Source organism: Dama dama, chromosome 12 (genome assembly GCF_033118175.1).
Source record: "Dama dama isolate Ldn47 chromosome 12, ASM3311817v1, whole genome shotgun sequence".
NCBI classification, from domain to species: Eukaryota; Metazoa; Chordata; class Mammalia; order Artiodactyla; family Cervidae; genus Dama; species Dama dama.
In genome coordinates, this window is record NC_083692.1 from 88785863 (window position 1) to 88803533 (window position 17671).

The 17671-nt window shown below is 50.0% G+C and overlaps 1 protein-coding gene across 1 annotated transcript in view; it reads right to left on the reverse strand.

The window, feature by feature from the left end:
* Nucleotides 1-211: 211 nt before the first annotated feature.
* Nucleotides 212-17671, reverse strand: part of SLC24A1 (solute carrier family 24 member 1) — a 51608-nt gene continuing 34148 nt past the window's right edge. The window contains exons 5-12 of the mRNA XM_061158032.1: nt 14096-14149; nt 12374-12482; nt 8494-8580; nt 7367-7458; nt 3749-4516; nt 2933-3022; nt 1893-2059; nt 212-854 (exon numbers count right to left, since the gene is read on the reverse strand). Coding sequence (XP_061014015.1) covers nt 605-854; nt 1893-2059; nt 2933-3022; nt 3749-4516; nt 7367-7458; nt 8494-8580; nt 12374-12482; nt 14096-14149 — 1617 coding nt within the window. The 3' untranslated portion in view covers nt 212-604. The remainder of the gene's footprint in view (nt 855-1892; nt 2060-2932; nt 3023-3748; nt 4517-7366; nt 7459-8493; nt 8581-12373; nt 12483-14095; nt 14150-17671) is intronic.

Below are 17671 nucleotides of genomic sequence, written 5' to 3' on the forward strand. Positions count from 1 at the left end.
ATGAGAGCAGATATCCTCCTTTGAAAAAGCTGTAAAACATTGATATACATTTTACTGGACTACGATATGTAATGATAATTATTCTTGTTATATTTCGTCCCCTTAACCTCACCAGTAACTGAACTGTAAGGAGTACAAACCTGATAGAAGCACATACTTTGAACAGTAAAAGAGGAGACAGCAAATTGCAGCATGTGCTGGGGGCAAGGGCCAGGAAGGTGAGACCACACCTGCCTTTTTTGGATCAGCAGCCTTTCAAGATTAATCAGGGAACTGTCACATGGGTGCTTGTCTTATTGCTATGATGCCTGTCCCAACCCTCACTCCCAGTTATCTCATGTTAGAAAAGCCTCTGACTCAGGTCCTTCTTGGCCTCCGTGAAGGGGTGGTAGGAACGCCACCCCTCCAGAGTCCTGATCCGCAATGAGCTGCAGGTGCTTCCAAGGACAGACTTCAGCCCCCATCACATCCACCTCAAAGGTTCCTGGCCACTCACTTCACTCTCCCAGATCAGGTTCATTCTTTCTTTAATGTGATGAGATGTGCAGTAACTTCTGGCATAGTTTTCTGATCCATGTCCATTTTGAGCAACAGTGACTCTGACTCAGACAGATACAGGGCAGGATATGATTCGATCTTCCAGCATCACACTGATTATCAGGAATACAAAGTACAGGAGAAACATGGTGAAGCCCAGGATCTTGTTCATTCTCCACTTGCATAATGCAATTGAAGAGATCACAAAGAGGAGCATGAGAAAAAGCAAAACAATTGCACAGAACAAGCCATTGCTACTGACAGCAACAGGCTGCAATCCATTGATAAGAGAGAAAAGCATCCAAGGAAGGGGCAGGCTGCAAGACAGAAGAACAGTGTGTGAATATTCTTTATGTTGATAGTAGTCCCAGGTACACAACAGTACTTCATAATTTACAAAGCACTTATTTTTCCACAAACATGAAATAGAACAGAAAATATTCATTCATGTCAAAGATTAGAAAACGAAAGGAAAGGAAAGTGAAGTTGCTCAGTCGTCTGACTCTGCGACCCCATGGACTGTAGCCTACCAGGCTCCTCTGTCCATGGGGTTTTCCAGGCAGGGGTACTGAAGTGGGTTGCCATAGAAAGCTAAAGTCCAGGGAAATTAAAATTATGTGCCCAAGTACTTGCAGATAGTAATTGGAAAGCCTAGATTAAAACAGGTTTTCTGGGTCTGAGTTGTTTTCTTCATACGCTGTGGCTTCTGTATGACTAAATCTCTAAATCCTTATGATAAGGCCTAGCTCAGGACAACATTTCCTGACACTTGTTAGTGGTTAGGGCTCTCCTCAGCCTTTTAACCTGCTCTACCCTGCAAACACACACATAAACAAATTCAAGTGAAAAAACTCACAGCCACACCCACACCCTGGGGAGATGGGGAGATGAAAACAGTGCAGGTGCTGTGCTGTGACAGACGGGAGGGGTGGGTAAGCAAGTCCCTACAGGAGGTGCAGCATTTACTTGTTAACGCAAAATGCTTTTTAGAACCTCTGAGCAGGCAGGAGTCCAAATGCAAAGGAGCAGGAATACCAGGAAGTAAGGCAGGAAGTCACTGCTCCTTCCAACCCCATCTCCACCACCTTGGGGGTCAGTGAGCCAAGCATTTGACTGTATTTTGTAATGGAATTTAATGGACTTCCGTTTTCAATTTATCCATAAATTCCAGTCCGATTTCAGGCAGCATTTTAGTTCTATCATCCTTCTGGCTGTGATGAATGAAAGGAGGATACTTTGTTACCTTGTAGAAACTAATAACATAAACGCCCTTTTATTCCACGTATAATGAATGGACAGAGCCAACACTGTTTTCCAGCCATGATATGCTTTAGGAAAGTCAGTTTGCCACTCACCCCACGGTGATATCAAATATGTTACTGCCCACGGAGCTTGACACAGCCATGTCTCCCAGGCCTTTCCGAGCAACAATCACACTGGTGATGAGGTCAGGAATTGATGTGCCTGCTGCTAGGATTGTCAAACCCATGATCTCTTCAGAAATCCCTATTGTTTCGCCAACCTGGTAAATAGAGAAACCATGGCAACAGCAGTTGAAAAATCTGAGGCTCTCTGAAGCACCAACCACGTACTACTTTGTGCAAAACCATCACCTTCCTCGGAGTTAACGTTCCCTTGGCCTGAGTGAGGTGGGGTCATGCAAAACTAACAGTTGGGGAGATGGGCCGTGGAGAGAAAACAGGGCCTCTGCTCAAGGCTTCAGAGGATGATGATGCTCTTTTCTAACCTGGCTGAAGTCCATCTATGATTACCACTTACTGTCATTCCAACCACAACACCTCTACCTTCCCAGAAGAACTGCTCCTCCTTCATGTTATGTTTCTATTTCCAGACCCACCGACACCTGCTATGTGCCAGGAACTTTTTAGAGGCTGGAGGCAAAAGTATGAACAGTGCGACACTGACCCTACTCTCAGCTTAAAAGAGAAAAGCATGTAAACAGTAATAACACGCTGTGCTGAGTGCAGTGTTCCAGGTGGAGGAGAAAAGCCATGAGCACTCAAGACGACTCATTAATGCCAGGAAGGAGGCAAAACTGAGCCTGCTCTCTCTACTGTGCACGGTCTCACCAGGCGGAGAGAAGTGGCCGACGCAGGACAGAAAGCAGGGAGTAAGGCTGATGAGGAATGGCCAGCCGGGTCAGGTTGAGAAGGGCCTTCTGTCAGATGGTGGTGTGAACAGAGGACAGAAGAGCCCTGCTTGAAGAATACTACATCCCTTGGAGTATAAAGTCTACTTCTAAGCCTTTACAAACAATGTATAAACTACACATTGACTTGGTCCTCGCCATTCCCTGGGTACCAGAAATTCACCCAGAAGGAAAAATGTCCTTTTGGCCCACGGATGCAGGATTTAGTTCCTTCCCCACACTCACCTGGTGAGCCCACCAAACCATGAGGTATGAGAACATGGCTATCCACAGGATGGATCCCAGGAAGGTGATAACAAAAAACTTCTTAGCCTCCTGTTTGAAAGTTTGAAAAGGAAGAGAAATAAGTTGCAGAGGCTAAAGGGCTCTGGCCTTTCTGAGAGGGCCCCAGAAACAATGATGAGATCTGCGGGAGGAATGATGGAGATGATGTGGAGATGTTTGACCTCTGTCTCCAGTGAGGACCTCAAAAAGGATGGGGTTAGTGGCCCACTCTAGATGAGTCTAGACAGGGGGTTCAGCATCAACAAAATGAAGAGAGCTATTTGCTTGCACTAGGACTAGCCAATCTAGGTATCTGGTTTGACTTCAGCAACTTTTCCCCACTCTGCCCCTCTCTGGACCCAGAGACAGAATATGGGTCCCCTTTGGGTGGAGTATGTTAGTCAGACCTTTCCCTATAAACAGGAATACTGGGTAGAAACAGCACTTAGAACCCTAGGTCTTCACAATGTCGCTAGGAAATACAGAGGGTATGCAGTGGCATCATTCCCATACTCAAATCAAGAAACAGAATTTAAGGAGAGATTGTTTCACATTGCTTATGGTGGTGGAAACAAACATTCCAGGGCTTCCCAAGTCCATCAGTATACCCCTTAGGTGCATGGTCCCCTCCAGAGCTGCAGGTTCCATCCCAGACCCTCTGTGGCTGAGCCTGACAAGCTGATTTGCCCTGTCACCCCCCTCCTCTGAGTGGGCATGCGGAGAGGCCCCAGGGCCTCCCTAGGGATGGGCGACTTGGGGACAGCTGGGCAAACCCACCAGCCTCCGGACGTCGGGAACCGTCAGCCACAGCGGGAACACAATGGGCAGGAGAAAGAGGTAAATGGCTTGCTTCCGCCTGGTCTCAGGCCATTCCAGGGACAAAGGCTGCTCATTTTCCTCCTCTTCCTCCTCCTCTTCCTCTTCTTCATCTTCCTCTTCTTCGTCTTCCTCTCCTTCGTCTTCCTCTTCTTCATCTTCATTGTCACCTCCATCACCTTCCCCTTCACCATCTACACCTTCCTCGTCATCTTTGGCTTCACCTTGAATTTCAGCATTCAATTCCTGCTCTTCAGTTTCACCTTCACCACCTTCTCCTGCCTGGATTTCACCTTTACTTTCATCACCTTTCACTTCACCGTCTTCTCCTGCCTGGATTTCACCTTCATCTTCATCACCTTTCACTTCACCGTCTTCTCCTGCCTGGATTTCACCTTCATCTTCATCACCTTTCACTTCACCGTCTTCTCCTGCCTGGATTTCACCTTCATCTTCATCACCTTTCACTTCACCGTCTTCTCCTGCCTGGATTTCACCTTCATCACCTCTCACTTCGCCATCTTCTCCTGCCTGGATTTCACCTTCACTTTCATCATCGCCTTTCCTTTCTGCCAGGATGTCACCTTCACATCCATTCTCTCCTTTTCCTTCACTTTCACCTTCTAATGGAGCGTCACCTCCACTTGGCTCTCCATTTTCACCTTCAGCAGGAGCTTCCACCTCGTCACCTGTCCTTTCACCTGTGCTCTCAGCTTCAGCCCCTACTCCCTGCAATCCAAAACCAACAGATTAATGGGAAATGACTGCTCTGCTTGTTCTCTTCCCCGCTTCTCCCCACCATTTTTTGTTGTTGTTGTTCTCAGAATGTATCTAAAAGCTTGAGTATGAGGAACAAACAAGTGCAATCATTCAGCAAAAATTCCCTTTACAACACTCCTACTCATTCCTGTCTTTATTGATCATTTCTAGGGGTGGAGAACTCACCACGTAAAGCAGTTTCTGTCATCCTGACAACTCTGATTGGTTTGAAGTCCAAAATTTATACCAAAGTTCCACCCTCTGTGTATAGGTTTACTTTTTGGAGCTACAAAGAACACTCTCCACACAGGGACAGCCTCTCTTCCCTGGGTTAAAGACTCCCAGGTCCTTCTATGGTTCCCCATACTATGTCCTACAGCCTCCTCCCCTTCTTGATGAACTCATTCTAGTTAGCTTATACCCCATGAGGAGGCTTCTAAAATAACACCTCACAGAATCCAACAGGATTATCATGCCCCTATTTTAGATACGATGCTCCCATTAATGTTGCCTAAAATGGCATGATATCTTTTGGTGGATACAGCACATTTCTGAGTCCATCGAAAGCTCAACTGCTGTATTATATGTGTAAAATGATGATGATGATACCAATTCACTGGGGGTTTTTATGTGCCAGGCATCATGCTAAGCAGTATAATAATAACAACTAGCACTTACTAGTTTCCTGAGTCATTAATTTATCATACAGACAGAACTAAACCCATCTGACAGATGAAGCAGCAAGGGTACAGGGGAGTTAAATAACCTGCTCATGGTCCACACAGTCGGTCAGTAATGAAGCTGGGATTTGAATGTGAACAGTCCAGTGCTTGGCCTCCTCACCACCAAGCTACCCTGCTCCCCAAATGCCAGAAATGAATGAGAGCTTTGGGTCCCAAACCCGGTAGCTTATTAGAAATACAAATTTCCTCGCCCCACTGAACCAACTGAAGTAGAATCTCACGGACTGACTCCACACGCTCTAAAAGCCGTTGATTCTTACAGTCCTCAGATTAGGCTCCTAGTGACCTACAACAGTGTGCTGACCCAACTGAGTAAATGACCCAGGCTGTGTGCTCATGAAGGACATCATCCCTAACAAATTCCATGACACTGCCAATCCCCAGGGGGTGCTCAGTGATTCTAAACTCTGCTGCATGCTAAAATCACCTAGAGGATTTAAAGACATTGATGCCCAAGGACCCACCCCAGATATCCTGACTTCACTGCTTGAGAGTAGGCCCTGGCTAGTTTTTAAAGCTTCCCCAAGTTATTTTAATGTGCAACCAGGGTTCAGACCACCCAAATATTAGTATCTATGAGGCTTGTGCTTTCAGATGAGAATGAATAACTCCCGCCCTCCCTTCCCCACGGTAATCTGGAGAAAATGACGTCATTTAAATCAATAGCAGCCTCTTCTCTGAGAACTGTCAACCCCAATAGCCCCTGACAGGCGGCTCCTTCACCCACGTCGCAGCCAAAGCATCCCCCTCCCCCACCACAGTTGACTGGATGTAGGTTTGACCCCTGACCTGTGACCTGGTTTGAATGGATCCACTGTCTTCTGAGACAGGGAGCCAGTCACTGGTTGACCCCACTGTGGACTGGAGGACTGGGGTAGCAGTTTAGGTCTAAGTGTGCTAATAAGGAGGCAGTGGAGGCAGGCTGCCAGGAGAATAAAGCCTGCACACAGCGAAGGACATGAGGGAGGGCGGGACACGCCGTGAGGCCAGCAGGGTCACAGGCGCCTTCCCAGGCCTAGGTCCAACTCGCTGTGGGACCAAGTTTCACTTCCTGACCTGGGATCCCGGGAGACACCTCTGTATCCTCTCAACCCCTTTTACTTAAGCCAGCTGTAACTGGCCAACTCAGGACACTCACGCTACCACTGAAGATGTCTTAGACACTGAACCCAAAGTTGCTGACCTAAGGATTAGATATAATTGAGTGCTTCTGAGTATCCAATAGAAGAGAATATCAGGGATGGGATTTGTAAACTAAACGCACATTTACTGTCAGTCACTGAACCCTCACTGAGAACAGCCATTGCACAGCATGGTGCTTCTGGGGCGGGCGGGGAGGGCAGGGGAGCAGTGGGAGACAGAGACCACTCAGACTTGGATCCTGCCTTCAGGAAGCTCACCGCCTCGCAGGGGCACTCAGAGAGATTCACAAGCAGAGGACAGGGAAGGCAGCGATAAGGGCCCTGAGAGGACCAGAGCACCATGGACACTCACACTGCAGGGATCAAGGAAGCTTTGTGGCAAAAGCGGCATTCACACTAGCTTGGAGGAATGGGTGAGACTAGGATATATGAAGATGTAGGGGAAAGGGGCATTCTGGAAGGAGGAGGCCATGTGAGCCAAGGCCTGGAGGTAAAAAGCATGGAGACAAGAAGTTCAGTTTTGCTGCAACAAGGTGGGAGAGAGGCTGTGAGACTAAAGGCAGCAGTGTCAGAACTCAGGAAGCCCTGTGAACCAGGCTGAGGCACCTTGGAAGGTCCCAAGGCCTTTGCCCAGCAGCCCTTCTGCTGTGTTTCAGGCTGCCTGGCTTCACTGTACCCTAGCGGCTGACAGAACGCCAACAGTTACGCTCACATCTTTACAGCATGTGACAGTTGGCAACATATTCTCATACATATTATCTCACTCACACTAAGGTATTACAGTGAATTAACCGGCCCCATAAGGTGTGCGATCTTCAAAGAAAGCGCAGTCCTTCAACAGCCATTTCCAACCTTCAGGAAGGACTGACTTTTGGATGGCAAGTGCTTCCCTGGGCCTCTCAAATTCTGCCACCTGGGAAGAGGCTTGTGCCTACCTGACTGCCAGGATCCTCCTCCTGATCTCCCTTGACGTCTGGAGCAGGGGCTGGTGTGACCGTGACCGCAGGGAGCTTGGCCGGCTCCTCCTCTTTAAAGGATAAACATGGGATAGGTCAGAAGAGTGTGCTGGGTGCTGAGTGCAGCTGGATGGTGGGAGTGGCTACAGGGCTATTGGATTTGTCCACTTCAGGGTCTCAGAAGGTCTGTTTGGGGCACTCCCCGTGAACCGGAGAAGGAAAATGATGTGACATCCTGTCCTGTCCTGTCCATAGAGATGTCTGCACATGAGGACAGCTGGCAGAGCTCTCCTCTCTCTCCCAGGATTTCCAGGCATTTACATCCTGGCACTGTGGCCAAGGATACTGTGAACAGCTTGGGAGAGAGCGCAAAGCCCCACCCTCAGTGCCTGACCCTTCCCCCTAACCAGCTGCATGGAGAGGAGCCCGATGCTTTCCAAGGCAGCAGCTAGGGAGCCTTGGAATAGGATGGCGGGAAAGAGAATCGCGAAGTCTGGAGATCTGGGTTTAGGTACAGGCTCTCTCACTTCTTGGCCGCCTGGCTCTGGACAAGCCACTTGATCTCTCTGAGCTTCAGTTTCCTTGTCTACAGAAGGGGAACAACGCTGCTATACCCGCCTGCTTGGTGGATGAGGCAGGCCTGTGGTGCTGTGCGGAGCTGTCTCACTCCGTCGTCCCAGCGCCATGCGGGTGCTGGACTTCTGTGTCACCAAACCCCGACAGCCCTCCATGACTGGGGTTGCTGGTCTCAGACCAATTCCCTAGCAGCACTGTCCTTGTGTAGAAGCAACAGGAAGAAGAAACAGAGTCCAACAGACTCTCATCTGGGACAAGATTTAGCAAAGAAGTTCAACACCCTCGCCAGGCCTTGCCTACCCTATGAGGGGAGTACAGAGTGGGCCGTACAGAGCTGCCCTCGGGCCTGCAGCCACGTCAGGAAGGGAACACAGTGGGAGAAGGAGGCCGGACGACAGCGGGCACAGGGCAGCGCTAGCTCGTCACTCTGGCTGGCTGGCCCAGAAAGGGCAAAAGGCATGCCCAGACCCTGGATGATGGGAGGCAGGAAGGCGGCAGGAGAGAACCAACTGGTCTCACCATCCTCTCACCTTCTGGTCTGCTCTCTGCTTTGGCCTGAGGTGTGGCTTTTGCCTCCTGAATCAAGGTCACCTCCTCCTTGTCCTTGGAGGGCCGGGCTGTGAATGAGAAAGGAAACACGTCTTATCCAGGACCGCAGTGTCCCTGCTACACCCTTCAGCCAGCCTGGTCAGCTGACAGCCAGAGCAGCTGAACTGGGTGGAAAAAGTCTGGCCTGGAACTTGCAATATGCAGACTCTGGTCCTCCTAGGCCTATTCACAGTGCCCAATTCCCAAACTTTTGCCTTAAATTCCCTACACTGTCACTAACTAGCTATGACCTTCAGCTAGTCACTTCCCCACTCTAGGCCTATTTCTTTCTGATAAAATGACATGATTAGACTTGGGGGCAACAAATAGTATTTATGTCCTTTATGAACTCATGTGATGACTGCCTGGGTGCTGAATTGAGAATTCTGCTCCAAGCTTGGCTGCAGAGCACCATGATTCATTGGTGATGTCTGAAATGGGCAGGGAATGGGAAAATAATGACAGGGAGGTGTTCCTGCAACCCTTGGACTAGACTGTAAGGTCTGCGGTTTACCGTCTATGAATTTACTAGAAGTTTTGCTCTGGCTCCAGGGGCACTACTGTGGCCATGTTCATAAGCCTCCCCTCTCCAGTGGGAAAGGGAAATGACGGATCATCAGGCTCCTGTCACACTCCTTTCAACCTCAGATACCTGGAGCCCAAGCAGAGCCTCCTTCCAGACCCCTGTGCACGCCTTAGGCTTTGCTGGTTGTCCACAGGGCGTCATGCACAGAATAGTGCTGCCCTGATTTCCAGAAAATAAACATGGGGAAGTCAACTCTCTTTGAATATGACCATGTTCCCGGCAACATGCCAGTGCTGCAGGTGTGAAATTTCAGCTGAGAGGCACAGAGACAGGTGCAGGGCCTCAGGAGGGTCCTGCTCACGGCTGTGTAGGCCGCGAGCTGGGGACAGGGCACAGGTGACAGAACAAAGCCACAGCGTCTATTCTGGGCTCCAGGCTGGCTCTGCCCCTGAGTGCCAAGTGGCCTTGGGAAGCCTGTGCACCCTCTCTAAAAAAGCAACAATATGATATACTCGGAACACTGATGTAGGGATCCAAGGGACAAAATAAACAAAAATACTTTAACTGTTGCAATTAAATGTTGCTATGTTAGCTTAGATTTTGGAGCCAGATGCCTGGGTTTGAATCCTAGTTCTGCCACTTGCTAGCTGTGGCTCCAGCAGGGTGATCCTCTGTACCTCAGATTCCTCACCTATAAAATCTTAAGAGAGTTGCTGAAGGAATACATACATTTATATACGAACATGCTTAAATCAGCACCTGGCTGATTACAAGATACTATGTAAGTGTCAGCTATGACAATGATGAGCCGACAAAACTCGCTGAGAGCAGCTGTTCCACCCGGGAAGCATTTCTGCACCATTGAGGCCCAGCATTCCAGAGGGTCTGCTTTAGAAGGGACCCTGAAGATGCTCTAGTTCAGAACACCAGCATACTGTGAAGATTTGGGAATCAAACTCTGCCTGGGTCCAGAACAGGTCCAGAAACAGAAACAGGTCCGGAGTTTCCTTCTCTCACCTGTCTCCTGAACAACCAGGGTGGGTCAGCTGCAGCTGCCTCTGGCAGTTGGCTCCACGCCACAGAGCCATCACTCTGGCACGTGTGACCCCTTGAAGCATCCCATCCCAGTGGGCCTGCTCAGCAGGTCCCATCAGAACTGAGATGTCAGGAAGTGGGTCCTGCACTGCCTCCCTCATGCAGACAGCTCCAGTGCCCCACAGACACTGATCAAGCACTGCAGTCTTTTGGTGAACAACACACAGCTTATCCAAGGGCTCCCCTGGCCCCAGTCCTGGTACCAAGAATGCCTGTGAACTGTTGCCTGGAGGGGCTGGCAAGAAAACCAAGTTTCCCTCTTTCCTCCTCCTTCTTCATCACACGCCCTAACCTCTCATTTCCCTTGCCACTAATGAATGCAGGTCAGCTTCAGGGACTTTCTCTGTTTCTTTGTCTCTTTCATATACATACGCACACATCCATGTGCAATCACCAGAAGAAGCATGAGGTTCTAGAGAGGTAAAGCCCCTGCGCAGGGTAAGAGTTCAGACCCCGGATCAGCCCTGTGGAAAGAGCTGGAACCTTGGAAAGGGCAGAAACATCTGGATAGCCATCTGAAAATAGCATACGGAAACACAAACATATATCTGGAAAGTGCTGGGAACAAAGCCCCTCCTGGATGGAATCTCAGGGTGCAGGATCAGGGCCGACTTCTCTGAGCAGGACTGCACGCCAGCAACATCAGCAAATCTTCCCCAGGAAGGCCGTTGCATGCCCGCCACACACCCACACAAGACACGCTTGTCTTCCCGGGGATGACGGTCACTGGCTCCCCCAGCGCTTGTTTCCTCACGTGGCCTCTCGGCTCTCAGTGTGGCCGGATCATCTCCTTAGGATCAATCTCCTCTGACCTCGGCCTGGCCTGGACATGGCCTGGACTTCACATAATCCTGTTAGGACAAGTAGGCCAGCGGCAGCTGCTGGTCATGGAAGAGGCTCAGGCGGGGCCTCTGAAGGCCCATTCAGGAAAAGGGCTTTATCTTTAGGACTTTACTAGAGCCGGCAGTTCCACAGAAGAGCCAGGCCTAACCCAGGGACACAGCTTCTTTCATGGTGCCCTGGCTGGATACACCCCCAGCACTGACCACCCACAGGCTGCCGATGCTGCAGACTCCACCCCGAAACCCCAGGGGTGCTGTTTTTTTTGGAGCTGACATAGGGGTGGCTTCTCCCAATGTCTGTGGATAGTCACCTTCGAGATTTTGTAGAGAAGGTTTGATCCCCTTATCTCTGACTCTACTTCTCACAGTATAATATGCTTGTCTTAAACAACTAATATCCTATGTGAAGAAGATGCTGCAGGGTCTGAGAAATTCTGAAGCCCCTAAACTCTGTCCCTGGGCCTCACGGGTCAGTCTCTGGTGCCACCTTCAGCTCAGTCCCCAGCCACCTGCCCAACTGCGCTCCAACTCCCTGGCTTCTGCCCCAAAGCCAGTTTTCTTTGGCGGGCCTCCTGCCTGGCTCCAGTGCTGCACCAGCGTCCCAGAGACAGAGGTGCCCTGGGAGAATAGGGGAGTACCTGAGGATGCCCTTCGGGGCCTGCAAAGTGTATCCGAGACAGCTCTCTGAGGAAGCGGGGCAACAGGCAAGATGCGGTAGGTGGATGGTGAGAATCTCAGCTGTTTCTACCACTTGTCAAGTTGGACTTTAGCCTCCACTGCACTTTGGACCCTCACGACTCCCAGAAGTGGCTCTGCTGGCTCTCAGGGTGTCCTTTGGGATTCCTGGCTGGGAGAGGGGTCAGCCAGCTTCCTAGGACTCCAGAGCTGAACGCAGAGCAAAGGAAGGTACCAGCCAGAACTTCCAGCCGTGGGGCCCCACAGGAGGTGCCCCCAGAAGCAACCCTGGCCACACGATCCGGCTGGAGACTCTGTGGGATGTCGGGGCTGACTCACGGGAGTGGGCTCTGCAGGAAGTCACCGAGGGCGGCCCCCACGTAGAGCAGCGCAGGGCACACGACCCTCAGGGCCACTCACTGCGGATGAACCCTGTCGTTTCACAGGAGGGACAGAGAGACAGGGAGGTGGTGGGTGTGCACAGCCAAGGACCTCAGCTCCTCAGGGTCCTCTGGGTAAGGCTTCCCACCACCTGCCCTTACCACCCACCCTCCCCTGCTAGCTCTCCTCCCACTCCCACGCTCACCCCACTGCCTCTGTGTTTCACAAGTCCCAGTTCCCGTCCAGCTCAGAAGGGAAGGAGTGGACAGGGAGACCACGCAGGTCTGGGCAGGCCTCGCTTACCTTCCCCCAGAGGGTCCAGGCTGTGGAGCATGAGCTGGTAGATGGTGCTGCGGATGGTGCTGTTGTGCAGAGAGGCCGAGCTGCTCCCTCGGGTCAGCACGGACGAAAGCTGAGCAGGAAAGAGCCGCACAGGCCTCAGTGGGCCCCCGTCCAAGCCAGGGGAGGAGCCGCAAGGGGGGGGCCTCACGAAAAGTAAAGATCGGGAGCCGTATCTCGAAGTCCCCTCTCCCTTCACGTCAACAGGAGAGTTACAGCGCTTCCCTTCTCTGCCTCCCCTCAACTCTTCCATGACTGGTTAATTCTACATACCAAGTCATTCCCCAAGCTCTTCGCAGGGAGCAGACGATGTATATTAAGGACACCACATTTCTGAGGGTTTGTCCACCCCTGCAAGTCTCTAAGAAACAGTCTCACCCACACACCTCACAGACAGCCCCGCCGTGCACGCGCAGAGCCCCTGACAGTCCGCAAAGAACATCCTGGTGCTTGTCACTGCCCCACCCCAGAGACAGGCAAGGCTACGATACCCACCCACGGAAAAACTGAAAACTCAACAAGGCCGAGTGCTTAACCGTCTTTGGGGCGTAAATGAAGGAGTTAAGACAAGGACCCAGGTCTTCGGAATCCAGCCTTTTCTTTTCTACCCATGTGCTCAGGAGACCTTCACAGGTACACACATACACACGTCTGTATATGCAGGCACACAGATGTGACACATACTCATTCCTAGCGTTAAAAAAGAGACCAAAGGCCCAAAATGCAGTCACTTGTGCTCTGCTCACATCACCAAACTGAAACATAAAATACCTAACCTAACTGCAGTTTCAACCCCTCCCAGGAATGTACTCTTAACCAGTGAGTTTGGAATGACCTGGTTAGCACACTAGTGAGGTGATCTACTGATAGACCCCCCAAAGGAAGGTGACCTTGCCTGAAGCAACCTGGAACTCCTTTCTATTTGCTAAATGGGATGCTGCCCAATTCAGGAATCACTGAATAAAGCCAATCTGATCTTTAAATTTACTCGGTTGGATTTTTTGTTCATTTTTACAATAGTGACACACATAGAAACATCATCTGATTTACAAGGAAACATCCAAAGTCAGACACACCGCTCGCTCAGCCCTCCCTTTCCCAATCAACCCTCTGGATCTGAACTCTTCTGCCATCTAGTGGCTATGGTCACACAATACTTCACAACAGGCCGAGGAATTTTCGTAGGATGGGGGAAGTTTCATTCGGGACCCAGCCTCTTCTAAGGTTCCCATACTTCTTCCCAAATGCCCCACAGGCCAAAGGCAGCTGAGACATAGTTTTTCAGAAACCTCAAACCCCCTTGCCCCACCCTTCATATATTTCTCTTAGTTCATTCCAAAGCCACAAGTAATTCGGCTTTTAGACCAGAGTGTTGGGGCTACAAACTGGGACTTGAGTTTGTCTAGTCCAGACATTTTACTGATGCAGAATCTGAGGCCCATGCTCACACAGGCAGTGAGCAATGACATTCTGGGCTTAGCTCCCAAGCTAGCGCCCCCTCCAAGGCCACCTGGAGGTGACAGTCCTTCTGGCTCCCTCCCTGCTCACCCTGACAGAGTTCCCAAGAGCTTCCCAGGCTTAAGCCCAGCCCAGGATCCCCAGCTTCTGGGCCACAGTGCCCCAGGTCTGTAGTCATCCTCTGAAACCCTGCAGTGGCCCCCTGGGCAGACTCCACATGGCACCCACCTTCAGCTTCTTGTTATCCTGCTGCTCATCCACCACAACTGTCCCATCGCCCAGCTGCAAACAGGGACAGGAATCACAAGATGTTTAGAGAGACCCTCACCCTTCCTCCCTACTTTCCTCTCTCTCCAGGGAGCCCTCGTGGGGGACACAGAAACATACCCAGACATAACCTGGCTTCAGAAAATGTTTCTAACATGTCCCAGCCTGGCCTTCCACAGTCTGGCTTCAGTCTGCATGCAGTATTCCCAGTTGAATGTGCCCACTCACTGAGGCTCACTAACCCCACCGACAGCTGTCTTTCAGTCCCCCAGTGCCACCCTCTTCACCCACCTCAAAACCCTCATCACATGGTCCCTCCTCCTCTGTTTGGAACCCTCTTCCCCTACCCCCCATGGTTCAGGCCTGCATTTATATGTCACCTTCCTCTGGGAAGCTAAGGTGTGCATCTAATTCTCTCTTATGGATGCCCATTCTTTTCCTTCATAGCACCTTCCCCAATCTATTTGTATGCTATTTGTATGGGATACCCTGGTGGCTCAGACAGTAAAGAATCTGTCTGCAATGCATGAGATCTGGGTTCAATTCCTGGATTGGGAAGATCCCCTGGAGAAGGAAATGGCAACCCACTCCAGTATGCATGCCTAGAGAATTCCATGGACAGAAGAGCCTGGCGGGCTGCAGTTCATGGGGTTACAAAGAGTCAGGCACAGCTGAGCAACTAACACTCCACTTTCATTTGTATGCTGGCAAACACAAAGAAATTGACTGTCCCACTAGAACCTTAAAGATAGACTATCTGTTTCATTTATGATACCTGCTTATATGCCAAGCACAAGAACTCTGCCAGGCATTTTTAGCAAGGATTCAGTAAATACTGGTTGAATCAGTATTTCAAGCCACCCAACCACCTCATCCTCTGTCGTGAGAGTGGCAAGCTCAGTCTCCTATAGATATCTAACCTATTCCAACTCCTAGTCCCCTTGTTCATACCTTTCCTCTTTGCCTCAAATGCCTTCTCCATTCCTCTATGCCTACCAATTTTTCCGAAATTTCTGGGTGAATTCTTACATAAAGCTTTCCCAAATGGTCCCTTCCACCCCTGCTCCAACCCTCACTTCACTGTCTACAATACCTCTCTCCTCGAAAGTCATGTAACAACAGTGAACACAAAAGCCTGGCTCTATAATCAAATAAGTGCTAGTGTCCTGGGGAGCTGCGGGGCAGCCAGCAGGGGAGGGGGCAGACCCAGCAAGTCCGAGACGAAGAACCGTTAACCCACAGTACTCTGCATCACTAGCTTGCCACTCTCACGACAGAGGATGAGGTGGTTGGGTGGCTTCACTAACTCAACGGACATGAGTTTGAGCAAGCTCCCAGCGACGATGAAGGACAGGGAAGCCTGGCATGCTGCAGTCCATGGGGTCGCAGAGAGTCGGACGTGACTGAGCGACTGAACAACAGCAGCAAGTACCATTCCAACTATCTTTAAAACTCACTGCTGTTCACACACACTAGCTGTCTATGCAGCGAGACCTCAGATTTTCTGAGCTATGATACAGTCCTCTCTGTTCTCCAAACCTGCGGCACAGTGTCTTATACACAGCAGAGGCTCAGTAGAGGAGAGCCAGATGATGAGACGTGCCAAGTGACCTCCAGGGCCATCTGCAGACAGCAGGGTCACCAATGGCCTCCCCCAGTAATTGTCTTTACCTTACCACTGCCTCCTCCACCCCATCAACCTCCATGGCAAGAAGCAGAACTGGACTTACTACACTCCCATCTCGGCCTGATCAGAAAATGCAGAAAATGCTGCCTGATTCGGGGCTACCTGACATTTATCCACCCAATTTGCTCATTCATTCAGTTCTTACTTTCTGAGCACCTGCTGTCTACCTGGAACTGTCCTAGTGTTGTGGGGATACAAAGGTGTCCAGGGCGTGGATTCTAGTTACAGAAAGGAATCAAGACCAACGATAACATCAACACATGCCAAAGCAGAGTGTGCCTGAAGAAATGAGACGTAGATAAAGGTACTGTGCTAGGATGGACATGGAAGCCTCTGAAAAGCAGGTGAAATCTAGGTAATCTTTGAAGGGTGATAGAGGTTTGGATGTTTGGACACACACTGTTGAATGGATAAATGAACATACAGCGAATGAAACAAAATAGAAACCACCAATATGACTATGAAGGGGGCACTGTGGACTTTTTGGACAAATCTGTTCTTTCATGACACTGGGATACAGGAGGTTACAGCACCAAACCCCACAACCCAGCCACCTCACTATTTATTATGTCCAATTCTCACCAGTGAGTTCTTAGAAATATGAGCTGTCAAGCTACCCTGTGGGATGAGTGGTTCTGTCCACAAAAGGAAAGGAGAGACTGACTTTTGCCCCATGAAGCACATGCCTAATGATTTCTCTTCCATTCAGACTTATTTAAATCAAAATACTTCTCTATGGGTTCACTCTTCCTTGTACATATCAACATCTTCTACCCTCGGTAGGCACTTCTAACTTTCTGAAGCCCTTCACATGCATTTTCTCACTTGACACTAACTCTACGAAACAGACAAGACTAGTACGATTGCTATCTTGGCAGATAACAAGACAGAGACGCAGAAGGCGTCTGTGACTTGCCCACACTCACAACAATAGTGTCAGAATTCCCAATCTCCTAATCTCTTTTCAGAGGTTTGTTTTTGTTGTTACTTTTACTAAATCACATGAAGTCAAATTTATATTTCCTAGTGGCTCTGCTTCAAATTTTTGACATTTCAGGTAAATGAATGTAAACGTCTGCCTACATTTCAGTGTGACAGATGGGTTGACATATGGGTACTGGTTCCGGCAACGAGGTGCTTTCAGAGAATGCCCTTATTACAAACACATTCTCCCATGTACCTCTCACACCACGCCAATCAGCCCCCTCTTTCTTCAGTCCCACCACCCCACCGTCTCCTCATGAAAATTAACCAAGAGGCTGAGGAAACTAAAGATGTCTTTCATACCAGCCAAGCCCCCAAGAGGCATGTTGATGAGGATGAGTGACAGGGTCCCTTGCAGCCGCTCATGGGAATGTTGGCGAACAGGGCAACCCCTCAGGGGGCTTGTCCTCCCGACCTCCAGTTCCTATCTCCCACCCATGCAGCAGTTAATCACTGACCTCTCCCTTTCTAGATCATCCAAGACACAGTTCCTACCCTGTACATGGTAGTCTGTGATATTTTTTTAGACATTCATTCAATAAAGATTTTCTAAATCCCTGGTCTGAGCCCTAACTTCACTGAATACAGTCTAGCACCCTGATCCACTCATTTGTCGAGGCTGGAAACCTGAAAGTCTACCCAAATTCCTCCCCTCACAGCTCATGTACAACTGTCAGACCTAGCTCCTGAAAGTCCTCAAATGTGGCCTCATTTCTCTATTCTCCTGCCTACAATCCCGTAACAGTCTCCTGACTCCTGGTCTGTTCTTCTGGTTCACTGTTCACCCCTCAGCCAGAGTGAATTTCTGGGAGAAGGACATCAGGTCCCTTCCCTGCACCTTGGGGGCCCAGTGTCCTCAGCGGGGA